The sequence below is a fragment of the Xiphophorus hellerii genome, chromosome 5 (genome assembly GCF_003331165.1).
Source record: "Xiphophorus hellerii strain 12219 chromosome 5, Xiphophorus_hellerii-4.1, whole genome shotgun sequence".
In the NCBI taxonomy this organism is placed as follows: Eukaryota; Metazoa; Chordata; class Actinopteri; order Cyprinodontiformes; family Poeciliidae; genus Xiphophorus; species Xiphophorus hellerii.
Window position 1 is genome coordinate 27,167,487 of NC_045676.1, and position 13,700 is coordinate 27,181,186.

Consider the following 13,700-nt stretch of genomic DNA (forward strand, 5'->3'; position numbering starts at 1 on the left):
ACTGGGAGTCACAGTTTTATTCATAGGTTGACTCGTCCTGCGAGTTATAGTGCAGCGTCGTGACAGCGTGTTTTTTTTTGCTCAATCCCTGAATTTACTGCAGGCGTCTCTGCTCTGCTGCGCACTTCACCAGGTACTGTAGAACAATCTGAAGAGCAATGATGAGAGCATCAGAACACCGACAGAGTGGAGCCGTTCTGGACCACCCTGATTTAGAGCACATACATTAATACTTCCAGCAGATTTTCAAGAGAAAGCTGATAGTTTTCGAGAGTTTGTTAAAAAGAAGCTAACTTAACACAACCTGTCACCAACATGGTCAAATTTGTAAATAAAATAGTTTTATACTCCGGAGAAACTTATAGACTGGAAAATATGGTATGTTCTGATGGTTTTCCCAATTCAACCAAGTGTAATGGGCCTCTGAGTTTACAATACAGGGAAAAAGGAAGCTATGAATTACTAGCTTAATAAGAGTGACAGGTGGGGCTCCTTTAAGTTCTACACCATAACATCTCATGTCTTTCTTGACCATTTCCAAAAAGCTCAATTTCTTGCTAGGGACCAGCAGTTTACAGAAACAGGTGGGGGGAGGGGCAACACTTTAGTGTTCCTCCTGCATTTTTACCGGTATCCAAGTGTAAACACATAAAGTTTCAGTGACGCCATCCGAAAGTAAACTCTGATAGACAAGACACCAACAACCGCTCTTTGCTAGACACCAAAGTCTCTGTAAAAGAATACGTCAACAACACCTCTAAATGTCTGAGCTGTATTACATCATCCCACTTGTAAACAAGCACTTCAAAGACCTGGTGTTTTAACAAGTTATCTACCACAAGACAGGTATTATCTAAATGGCTCTGTCTACTCATCTATTCAGATGGAAATGCTGGTCAGACGATTAGCACATAATCCACAGATTAGCTTGTATCATGTATGAACTAATCCCTGCCAACTGTCAAGCTTCATGGTGAAATTTGATTTTCTTTTTCTTACAGCAACAGAAGGGGGAGGGGAAGCACAGCGTTACTCCATACTTCATAATATTCCAATATTTAAATGATAAATTAATATTTATGGCTCTGTTTTAGCTATACGATTACAATATGAGAATTGTAAGATAATTGTGGGTTGAGTATGCGTGGCGCACACATATGTCTGTGCGCCTATTTGCAAACATTCCTATGCAACAGCACACGTATCCTGGTCGCACTTTAACTCCTCACACACCACTTACACACCAAGAGTTTTAGGAAGATTGGAAGTTGTGAAACAGATTTGACTGGTAAGCTTTTATTTCACTTTGGGAATTTGGTGCCAATAACTCAAGTCCCCATTTCATTCTGAAAGAAAATGAAGTAACCTCCCAGTAAACTCTCTTAACACAATTTATGATCCCAGCTTTGCTTCTTTGTCTCTGGCTCTCAGTTCTTCACCTTTTGCCTTCCTTTACTGGTGAAGCTTTTATTGTCTGATTTGAAGATTTCCTCTAGTGATTTAAAGATGCTGTAAAGTCACGTTACTCACCTAGTCGCTTGATGTGACTTTCATAATCTTTGTAATGCTAGCTGGCCTAAAGCCCTGTTCTTGGCAGGATATCTGCCGTTAGCTGTCCTGTAGCAAATCACACACAGCGCAGTGGGAGTCTTCATTATAGGGGCAGTATTATGTAAAATAAACTTCTTTTTTTTTTAGCTTGACATTATGTTATAATTTTGTTCTCTAATCAAAAACATACTTTGATTCTTTCATGCATGATTGAGAAATCCCTTAATCTCCCATGGCAACCATTCAGCTGTGTGAAACGGTTGGGTGGACCTAGCTCCACCTTCGAGGTGAAGCTCCTCCCCAGAGTCACAGTTTCCAATCTACTGAGCTTCTGCCTCACAGAGCAACCTTCCCTTGTCAGCTCCTTCAGACTAGCCAGCAGAAATTAGCAAACAGCTGGTGCATCTGCCGAACTCATTATACAAGCTACTTCTTAGTCTAACGCTGGTGAATGGAAACCCTCCATTAAAGGGTTAATGGAGGAGCCATGTTGTGATGACTTCCTGAAGGCGGAGTTTTAGGAAGAGCAAGATTCTCTTAAAGAGACAGAAGCCCACTTACAAGGCGTTAAATTACCAAGTCAAATTTCATTTAAGTCCTATTTGACATGCACAGCATTTTTTAGAACAACTGAAGTTAAAATAGTTACTTGATTGTGCTACAAAAAGGCACTATGTGCCTGGAAAACACATAATACTGCTCCTTTGCAGAAAGATAGTGGAGAAACACAGATGGAGACTTCATTCTCTGTTCTCCCACTGTCTCTGTCTTATCACAAGGGGAGGATGAAGGTTTATGTGGGTCTCTCATTCTGTCTCACAGTGACCGATTGCTGCAGTGAACTGTGGGTAACAGAATCCAGCTGTGTAGTGGACTGAGTTTATGCATGCGCTTGTGGAAACATATGCAGTAATATGTGTGTGAGGGATATGGGTTGAAAGACCCCAAATCCCCTGCTGCTGAAGCAGGGGACGTGTCCAAACAGCACCTTGAGATGTATGTTTGTACCCTGTGGTTTTGTGCATCTTTTCGTTGACTTGCAGGCTTTAGAAGTTCATTGGTCTCCTTATTGTTGTTAAGAAGATAACGCTTCTTTTATGTTGCAAATGAAAAGTGTATTATTTATACTGCTGTGATCTCTTTGTGAATTTGAAATTTGTCACAATAAATTTGGGATCGTTGAAAACAAAAAGATTTAATTTGCGGGTTTATGGTACAAGTATCAATGATTTAGACAAATATCGAAATGTTAACGTATTTCTGTAATTCTGTTTGTGTGGTGTAAAAAGCACCATGGATAACTGATCCATCATCAAGAACATACCCAGGTTGTTGTGTTGAATCTTTCATGCATTTTTGAGAAATCCTTCAATCGCTAGTTGCCGTTTAGTGGCTTGCTCACAAAGCGCCACCTGTTTCCATAAAGCTCTTCCTTGGAGCTGCAATCTAAAAGCCCAGCTTCCGCCTTACAGAGCAGCCCTCACCTTCCTCAGGCAGCTCCTGCAGACTAGCAACAGCAGCAATAAGCAAACACTTGGTGAAACTAGGAGAACAGTTGAAAATGACTTCATGGAGAATGTTGTTGCGATGACATGCTGAAGGCAACGTGTTGGCAAGAGCCGGAGCTTCTTAAAGAGGCAGAGGCCGGGGCGTGCCGTGGTGGCGTAGGGGTTAGCGCGACCCACATTTGGAGGCCTCAAGTCCTCGACGCGGCTGTCGCGGGTTCGACTCCCGGACCCGGCGACATTTACCGCATGTCTTCCCCCCTCTCCCTCCCCCTTTCCTGTCAGCCTACTTCATGAAAAGGGACACTAGAGCCCACAAAAAGACCCCCTGGAGGGGTTACAAAAAAAAAAAAAAAAAAAAAAAGAGGCAGAGGCCGAATTTCAAGGCGTTAAATCGCAAAGTCAAATTTCTTTGAAGTTATATTTGTGTTATTAAATGACACGGTGTTCCTAGAAAATACATGATATTTTCCACTTAAGCATCTGTTGTCATAAATTTTCAAATACTTACACAGTGTAAACGCCTTGAAATAATTGGTTTGTCAATACTCTTGTTATTAATCCCTCTCTAATACTGTCAAACAAACAACAACAAAAAAAGTCAGAGTTTGTAGTGACCCTACTCAAGTCCTGGAGACAAAATGCTCTGGCTGTCATTCTTAAAATGGACCTAAAACCATGTTATTAATGTCACATCATTTCCATGACGCTAATTCTATATATTTCTTTACATTTACACTTTTTGGCTCGGCAGTGTAGCTGGGTTTTGGTTCACACTTGTCCATGTGAAGGTCAGCATCAAGTGCAAAGTTGAAATAACTAGTCAGTCAGAGGAGGTCAGTCAAAGTTTGTGTTGCCATCTTGACGTCTCGTGGACACATTCAAAACCGCATACACACCGTTCGAGTCCTGAAACTGGCAACTAACATTGTGTTCAAAGAATAATGGTTGTGTCGTTTTTACTTAAAACAAACGAAAAGCTTCTTATTGAATCCTCAAGTGAAATTTACTTTCTTTGTAGATGAAAAGCTGCGTGTCTAATTACTATGTCTGGTTTAAAATAGGGTCATAGGTCAATAAGTAAAACTACAATAAGTAAAGGAACAAATAAAAAAATTTTTTTTTTTAATATTCCACTAAGTTTCATAAGATAACATGCTGTCCCAGTTTCTCCTCTTGCTCTTCCTGTTTTGATACTAACACATAATTATATTTCCTCTCTTTTCCTGTCATCAAATTACTCGGTGTGTGCCAGTAGTACTCTGGCATCCTGAAATGACTGGCTCTAATGTTCCATAAACAGTAAGTGACCGCATATAGTGAAAGTCTAGTAATCTAAATGTATTTTCATCCCAGCAGAGAGCTCTCATTTGGTCTGAAACCAAAGAGCTGCTACTTTGATTCAGGAAGTGAAAGTAACGGCATGCTGTGGTGGTCAAGAAAGTACAAACGCTTTGGTTTTCTGGTTTTACGTCTAAATTATGGCATTTTAGACGGAATTATCAAGCGATCAATTGATCAGTTTTTATTTATTAAGCGTTTTTCAGAAACTGCAAGAAAAACACCAGGATAAACACAGAAGGCGAAGTAAAACCATTGGCAAAAAAATGAATGGATTAAAAATAGGATCAAAACAGAAAAGCTGAAAAATATGAGTTGACATCTAATGGTTTGAAGTACTGACGAAATAATTGCATTACCTAAGGCATAGGTGCTGCTATGTCCAACATTTACAGAAATAGGAAAATAAGGGCAAGAAATGAAATAATTTAAAAATCAATATGCAGACAATAGCTGTGTGACACAGTTGGTGGAGCCAGTTTAATTTATACAGAGGGTATAGTGCTTGATGAAGTTGACTTGGGTTTTGGCTTGGGGACAAACTAAAAGTACAAACATCTCCTAAATATAATAACTTTTACAAGACCATATAAGCTGCATCACACACTTGCAATTTCTTAAGTCAGACAGCTTCACCAGAAAATTATTGTACATTTGTTGGCAGAAAATTTCCTGCCAACAAATTTGGATCAAATTTATCCAACAATTAGCTTAGTACGTTTCCAACAATGAGTAGAAGTCTGCATTTCAATTGTTGGGTCTACGGCTGTACCTAAAGTTAAAAATGTGGACAGGAAAGCATTCACACATAATTTCAAAATGTCTTTTAAATATGACCTGCTCAACCAGCAAATCAAAATTAACCTTTTTCTTTCTGTTTTATGTTTTTCAGAGCGTTGGGCTGCCGTCATCATGTTCCTCTACGTCGTATGCTTCCTACTGGCCTCTGAAGTGGTGTTCTCCACTGATTGCCCAGAATCCTGTTCCTGCAACTCCCCAAACTCCGTGTTTTGCATTTACAGGCGGTCCAGCACTGTACCCCGTGTCCCCATCTCCACCCAGCATCTATACGTCTTTCAGAACGATATTGAAACCTTGGCCCAAGATGACTTCAAAGACATTGTCGAGTTGCTGTCACTGGACCTGAGCCAGAATAAGTTAGCGGAAATTCCTGACATGGCTTTTAAGTCGCTGTCTAAATTGAAGAACTTAGACCTTTCTGCTAACCATATAACTCACATTTCCAAAGACAGCTTCTCAGGGTTGGGCCAGTTAGAGAGGCTGTATCTCCATGGAAACCTCATTCAGAGCATTCATTGGGAAGCTTTTGAAGGTTTAGAGATGCTGTTGGAGTTGAAGCTGCAAGGAAACGGGCTCACCTCCCTGCCTTTTCTCAATTTCCCCAGGCTACTTCTTTTAGACCTCAGTGACAATAAACTCCCATCTTTGGAACATTCACAGCTTCATACTCCCCATCTAGAAGCCCTAAAATTGTCCTCATTAGGGCTACCGTCATTGGATGAAAACCTTGTAGCCTCCCTGAGAAACCTTCATGAACTTGACTTGTCAATGAATCAGTTAAAGGAAGTCCCTCAAGCCCTGAAGCAGGAATCCCTCAAGGGGCTTACGAAACTAAGCCTGGCTGCTAACCCACTTTTTGAGCTGAGGGTGAGGGACTTTCAGCAACTGGTTGCACTTCAAGAATTGGATCTAAGCGGAGTTAATCTCCAGGGATTTCCTGAAGGTTTTTTTGAAAGCTTCTCAAAGTTGACACAACTGACCGTAGCCGAGAACCCCTTCAACTGTCTCTGTCCACTAGCCTGGTTCCCTGTCTGGCTAAAAGAGAAGGAAGTCAATTTGAAGCGACCAGAGGAAACCAGATGCCATTTTCCTCTCGTTAATGCTGGGAAGACACTTTCGGCATTAGAGCACAACGACTTTGGATGTCCACTAACCACAACAGAATCTGTTGGCTCCCCGGTAGAAAACACCCCAGTTCCCCAAATCCCTACCACCTCTCCAGAAACCGCCCATACTAATGCTATCCCTCCCCCTCTACCACCTAGTGATGAAACTTTTTCCTCCATAACAGACAACCCATCCTTCGGATCAGATCCTCCAGTGTCTCCTAGCTCTACTGTTGTGGAAAACGAGTTACATTTCTGCCCACAAAACATCTGCTTGAATGGAGGGACTTGCTATTTTGACCCGAATGGCCTACTCAACTGTTTGTGCTCTTCGGGATCATCTGGAGACTACTGTGAAATTCCCGAGGTCCCGCAGAAATCTGAAACAGAGGTCTCTCTGGTGACTTCAGCAATGCCAGATAAACTAGATGCGATCAGCTCACGGGAGGTGACATCCACATCAATACTCCTTGACCTGCACCGCTTCATCGGGACACGGCCTAACATTCGTGGCATCAGGCTAACCTATCGTAACCTCTCTGGCCCTGACCGTCGCCCTCAAATGCTGAGTTTGCCAACATACTACCCTGTATACACTTTACGAGGTTTGAACCCAAACTGTACCTACTTGGTCTGTGTCAGTCCTCTTGGAGAAAAGATCATTTATAAAGGTAACAGCTCTGTAGAACTGGGTCCCTGTACAGAGGCTCGCACTAGTCCTACTGTCTTTGTAGAACATTTGATAGATCTAGACACCCCTATGACAAAGAATCTCATTGCAGCGCTGGCGGTCCTAGCATTAGTCCTGGTGTTGGTTTTGGTGGCTGGTACAATCATCTGTGTACAGAAGAAAAGGCAGGCAAATTCAGAAATGGAGCTAGAGCTGGGCTCAACGGATCCTGAGGCAATAGACTTGGAGGGTAAAAAGGTTCATCTAGAGAACGGAGTCAATGGTACACTACCTCTCAAACAGCCTGAGGCAGATCGTTGCCAGACCCCACAACTCCCTCCATTACTGCAACAAAATGGAAGTTTGGACTATGAAGCACCCTTGATGCAAGGACACTGTCCATCAAATAACAATCAAGCAACACTGAAGCCGTCTTATTTCTAACGCTGAGCAGAGTCTAAGCAGAGTTTCCATTGGGACTTTCTGAACCTGCTATATCTCTCTTAGTTTTTTTCGTACCCATATCAGATGTCCACTATTGGAGATAGGGCACTTTCTGTCCTTTGTTGTGCATATGATGAAATAACATACCAGATTATATATTTAAGAGACTCAAAACAATGAGATTTCAGATCACAGCATATTCAAAATGTGCTTAACCACTATGGGACAATGAAGAAGACGTGATTAAAATTCAGCGAATGGAAGATGGCAGTGGAACATCTAATCCAAACAATAAATCAAGTGCAATCAATTAGAAGGGTCTTTGTAGTGGACAGTGCCAGCTAGCAGTGACCTACTATAACTCTACTTTTTTTCTTTGCTTAAAAGAAAGAGAAAGACTTTAATCTTGTTGCTGGATATGGGAATACTGAAACTGAAAAAGTGCCTTGAACTGGAGAAGTGCCAGAGGTTTAAAGACATGAAGACTTTTGAATCATACATTTTAATGTCAATGGACTTTCAAGTACCTGCAAGGGATTGGAAAAAAAAGTTGCACTGAAAACTGCATTTGTTTCTTTTGTGATGACTGCTACAAAGCGAAGATTTGGAGAAGCAACAACAAAGTTATGTTCGGAAACTTTGCAAATTGTTACAGACTATAACCGCTGTTCAAAGTCTGGATCAAGCGTTGACATTGTCTAATGTAAGGACAAAACAAACCTCGCCAACACAGATTTGGGATTCTGCAGTTTCTCCAGAACCACCACAGTTTCCTACATGGCAGAGCCTTTGGCTTCTCTGGAATTAAATTTACTGTGAAAGATTAAGTAAAATGGACTCTATTTGTATTATTCTGTGCCGTTACAGAGAGGCTGTTTTACCAGTTGGTTTTCTGCATTTTTTGTAAATTTTACTGCGTTTTTTGTAAATAGTCATTTAGTATTAATATTGTTGAGAGATGAAGCAATGGTTGTTTCTGCTCAAAGGGCATAATGTCATTATGTCTGATCATGTCAACTTTTCCTCTTTATTTTTGTTCAGCTCAAGACACCTTCACTATATTCTATGTCCAGAATCAAGAAAATCGGTTCTTGAAAAACAAAGAACAGAAATATGATCATGTTAAGTTTGAAACAGAAAACTTGGACTACAGAGCATAATGCAATGTACACCCAGGACATAAGCGATGCTATCAAAATGTCCCGGCTCAAATGAAAGTTTATCAAAAACCTTTATAAGGTAATTTGTCCAGTGAAGGGGAAGAAATCAGGAGAAATGTGGTAACTTAAAAACTTCACATAGAGTGAATGTGAGTTTTTATAAATGGTGGGTCAAGTTATTGTAGGGGAGTTACTCTAGTGACTCCCTAGTCCCCCTGACGTTGCGTTTTCAGCAAACCATTACAAGTGGAAAACCTTCATCACCATGTAGAGCCGAGCTGAGCCACGCTGAGTAGGCATTGGTGAAAAGAGGCCATTATCCATAATATTCTTTTTGACCATAAAATGTAATTTTACACTAATACAAGACGTGGTGGATGGAAACAAAGGTAAAACGTTGGTATAAAATCAGACTCTAGTTGTAGTAAAACTCACTCCTTCATTTGGCTCAGACATGGAGAAAGATGAGTAGCATCAGAAGCTAATTACTGCGGCAAAACAGCAGAAGGACCATTTACAAAGACCAGTAATGGGTTGAATGCTTTACATGTTTTGTAGCAGCAGGGTACAACAAACGTTTAAAAAAAAAACTGTTGTAAAATAACACATTCTCCAACCTGATAAACTTCCATGGCATTAACTGTGTCTTTCTCCCTCTTTCCAAATCCAAAATTTTAGTCCAGATTGTTTTATAATCCAAAAGAGAAACTGTTTGAGTGTGGGGTGGAACAGACCTGTTGTCGTCTAGACCTGTCGTAGCTCACCCATACTTTCAGCATAGATTAACTTTATAGTTCTTATCAGGAGTATATCGTTTTTCCAAGTTAATTAGGCACTAAACAGATGGGAATATTTCAATATTTAATGGGAATATGTAAATTGACATATTCTCATTAAACAAATCGTTTTATTGTAAAGTAACTGTCCTCCTGTGTACACCAGTACTGCACCAGGTGGTCACTTCTTGTTTTAAGAGAGACAATAGCTTTATGTGTCAAAAAGTAACGCTAAAATCACTTATCCACTGGAAAAGCAATGATTTTTTGTTCATGTTTTCAATCATTAAAATACAGTTTGATTTTGGGGTGTCTTTTGCTCAGAAATCTCACATTTGCCCTATAAAAAAAGATGTATCGTCATGGTTATTTTTACTGCTTGTCATCTTTGTTAACATCACTTAAAAGTTCCCTAAGTTACAGTTTGCGTAAAGATAAATACCAGTCTAATTCTCACGAGACCTTATCAAAGCACACCTGTAGCAATAAAACACAAACTTAAAAATGCACACAAGTTTGCATTTTTAATCCAAATTTAATATCGAAATAGAATTGTAATTAATACTATTAATATTTCTCTATTGAAGATGTATAACATGTTCAGCTCAAAATAATGTTTGTGTTTGTTCTCCATAACAGAGTAACAACAATAACAACCCCGACACAGCAAGAGTGGGCTTCTGTGACGTGCAGCGAGACTGTGACACACTTTGGGGGTTTCCGTCATACTTATTTATTTAATTTTCATGGCGGGGGAAAAAAATTAATGAGAGCAATTATGTGTTTTTAAAGCGATGTCATTGTGAAAACGTTAAAGAGTCGCGTTGTGATTTTGTACACATCTAAAAGGTTTTTTATTTTGCCCCATGCCACACTGTATAAACTGGATAAACTGAAATATCAACTTCATTGGAGTTAAATTTGTCAAAAACCCTCATTACTTTTTAAAAGTTTTGTCTATTTGTTCATTTTTCTGTATCTTGATATATATATATACTGTACATGTACAGTATATATAAACCAAGACCATCCATCACCAGTTTTGTCTTCCCGTTTTCTTTTAAACAGTTTTACAAAATTTGTAACTAGAAGATTCTCCATTTTTCTTTGGCCAGTGAAAATAGCAGGTTCTGTTTGTAATACGTTTTTTTTACACATGCTTTTTAACAGTACCTTCTCAGTTTGTTTAGGGAAACTTGTCTTTTCTTATCGTTGTCTTCTTTGTTTGTTTGTTAGTTTCACTTGTAGCATTTCTGTATATATTTTACCAATGCTGAGAACAGGACAGTATTAAAATGACTTATTATTGTTATCATCTGTGTTGTTTGGTCATTGATGCATTTTTACTGAAGCGTTTAATGACTTAGTGGTGGATTTACGGGTTTACATGAGATTGTTGTTTGGTTTGTGGTTAGAGCACAAATCTAGCATACACTTCCACAATCAATTATTAGTCCCTTTTCATTGTAAACTATAATTTTTTATCAGTCTTGATTGATTATAATTTTATAATTAATTCTTTTTTTTTTCAGTAATAATCATCAAAAGCTATTTCAGTAAATGACGACTGATGAATATATACCCACATTGAACATTTTTCTCTGGATAACTTAAGAATATTGAATATGACTAGTTAGTACAGTGAATAACAAATTAAGACAGTAGCATTAGAGCTGTTTGCACACAGAGTTCACTATATTACAACACATTTCCCTGTAAGCAAGCCAGTCTTGTTACAGTGCTTTGTTCTCAAAGCTGAAAAAAAAAAAAAAATAAAGCAGATATTATTGCAAGTCATCAGATAAGGCTCCTGCATGTTGGTGGGTAAGCTAAAGCCTAGTTCACATGGCACAATTTCACATTTTTTTGTCCTGGTTTCCCCAACATGTTGAATGTGACAGGGAACCAATCAGAAAACACGGTGACGTAATAAGCACGGAGGGGAATCCCAAACGGCTGACATGGCGCAGCCGAGAGTCCGGTGGACATCGGAGATGATATGTGGAAACTATCATGGGCTTAATAAACATGGATGTTTATTCAGTTAAAATGGTTAACTATGAAAAAACATAACTCGCCTCCAAATCATAGTGCAGCAAATGGAGCGGCTGATCCTTCCGTCTTTTATCAAACGCCTTTTCTTTTTGTTACGTCTTTTATCGCTTAAAATGATTCCACAAACTATCACTGCTGCTTCTACATCGTCATCCGTGTTTGATTATTCTAAATTCACATTTGGTATGTTGGGGGTTTTACTGGATTTTCTTCTGGAATCGGTACCAATTGGTCCACGGACCGGGGGTTGGGGACCACTGCTGTAATGGACGAAGGGCAAACACATACAAGAGTGATTGACACCACTAAGACCCGCCTCCTATCTCTGATTGGTTGTTTCTAGTTAGTCAGCAATGGGAGAAGGCAGGGGAGTTTTTTCACAGTTTACCTGTCTCACCATACTGTCACGACATGGTGACAGTTTCAACAAATATGTAAAAAGAAATTATTTTTTTTTAACTTACGTACTGCAGCTTAATGATCTGACCTGTTATGTGCATTGAAATGCGATGAACAAACTCACTATTTGTGATACAAAGTAGTCAAATTGGTGCTTCTTGTAATTTGCATCACAATAATATGTACATGTTATCAAAAAAAAAAAGAGGGTTTCTAACTCTACCAACCCGACCCCAATGGATGCTTTGTACAAAAGGTGAATCTTATTTGCTAAGGAGAACAAATTCCCAGTTTACAGTCTGTCATCCTCATCAGCCTCTCAATGTGCTTTTTATTTAGAGACGTTGTTCCACTTGGACGGCTGCCGGGTGCCGAGAGAAAAGAGAAAGAAGTCGGGGGGGGGGAAAAAAACACACAAAAAAACGTAAAGAGAGCGAGGCTTGATTTATTTGAACAATCTGCTTGTAATGGAAGCAGTCAAAACTTGCCATGGGTGGATGGATGGATTATTGGAAAGAGGAACGCAGATGAATAAATGAATGGGTTGAAATCCAACGGCAGACAGATTCTTGGACTTGACGGCGGCTTAACTGGACCCTGCAAGCCACTAAAATCCCCCCCGGTTCAGAGTTAGCGTGCGTACAAAGCACGTAGCATACTATAATACATCCATAGCCTCCACGTGTGAAGCATTTGTCTCGGAATATGTCATCGTTGGCCTACCTGCGTATTTTAATACTAAACACGAGAAGTATGGATGTTTTTTAAGCACATTAAAAACGACTATAAATCCTTGAAGCTCAAGACTACTTAAAACGTACAAAAAAACCCAAAAAACATTTTTATTCAGCAAGAAGCGAGTTTTGCACAAAACTGACAAGAATCTACCCAGGGAGATTGGAAAACTGTGAAATATAGAACTTATTTTGACACATTCACAGTTTTCTTCCCCCAAAGAAACATTTTACTGGTTACTGTTGTGACGTTGCTTTAATGGACTTGCATCAAGAAAAGCAACATTTTGCTGCTTCTAACAACAAAATGTTCAAAAACACTGTGAAACCAGCTTAATTTATCGCACGCGTCTCCAGGCCCGCGCGACCTTTGAGTGCAATGAAGTTCAGAAAGACGCAATAAAGATCAAGAGGCCGAGGGCTTGAGGTTTCCTTTAGAGGAGAGAGATGTCCAAATGAAGTTTATTTTGTGCTTAATAGCTTGTAAAGATAAAAATTTTTAAAAACTCTAAACAAAGAAAAATCGGGTCAAATGTGTCTTCTGTCGAAAGAGGAAAAAGAATTGAGAGGGAATGAAATTAATTGCAGCAATATTCCATTCCATTAAGAGCGGACGTTGCAGGAAAGTTGCTACTTCAAGTAACTTTTTAGAAAATCTAGCTGGTTTTCTTCTTTCTTTGCTCTAATTTGCTTCAAGGTTCGACATGTGACGTCAAGTTAATTTGTATCGCATATTTCAGCAACAAGGCAGGTCGAAGTGCTTTACATCAGATATTTTCATAATACATCAGTACTTTATATAAAACAGTTATACATTATGAAGCAGACCTGTGAGGAAACTTGGACTAATCATTGCAACTAACAATAAACCTCTGGACGAGTTTCTCTAGATCTTGCTGGGACATTAGTTCTTTAAGTCTGGAAATGTTCCTCAGGTGATAGAAGGCCGACTTTGTAACTGTCTTTATGTGACTCTGAAGGGTCTGAAAGGTCAGAGTCCATCATGGGCCATTTTGGGCCTGATTGCTGGTTTCTATCTGTAATAATTGAAGCTGAGCATTGACCCTAGATTGTTCCTCTTTGGGTCCAAAGATAAAAAGTTCAGTTTTGTTTCTGTTCAGCTGAAGAAAGTTATGGCTCATCCACACATTTACCTGT

The 13,700-nt window shown here is 39.5% G+C and overlaps 1 protein-coding gene across 1 annotated transcript in view; it reads left to right on the forward strand.

The window, feature by feature from the left end:
• LOC116719932 (vasorin-like) overlaps positions 1–10,666 on the forward strand; it is a 30,086-nt gene extending 19,420 nt beyond the window's left edge. The window contains exon 2 of the mRNA XM_032562774.1: positions 5,290–10,666. Within this exon, the coding sequence (XP_032418665.1) occupies positions 5,310–7,418 (2,109 nt within the window). The 5' untranslated portion in view covers positions 5,290–5,309 and the 3' untranslated portion in view covers positions 7,419–10,666. The remainder of the gene's footprint in view (positions 1–5,289) is intronic.
• The last annotated feature ends 3,034 nt before the right edge of the window (positions 10,667–13,700 follow it).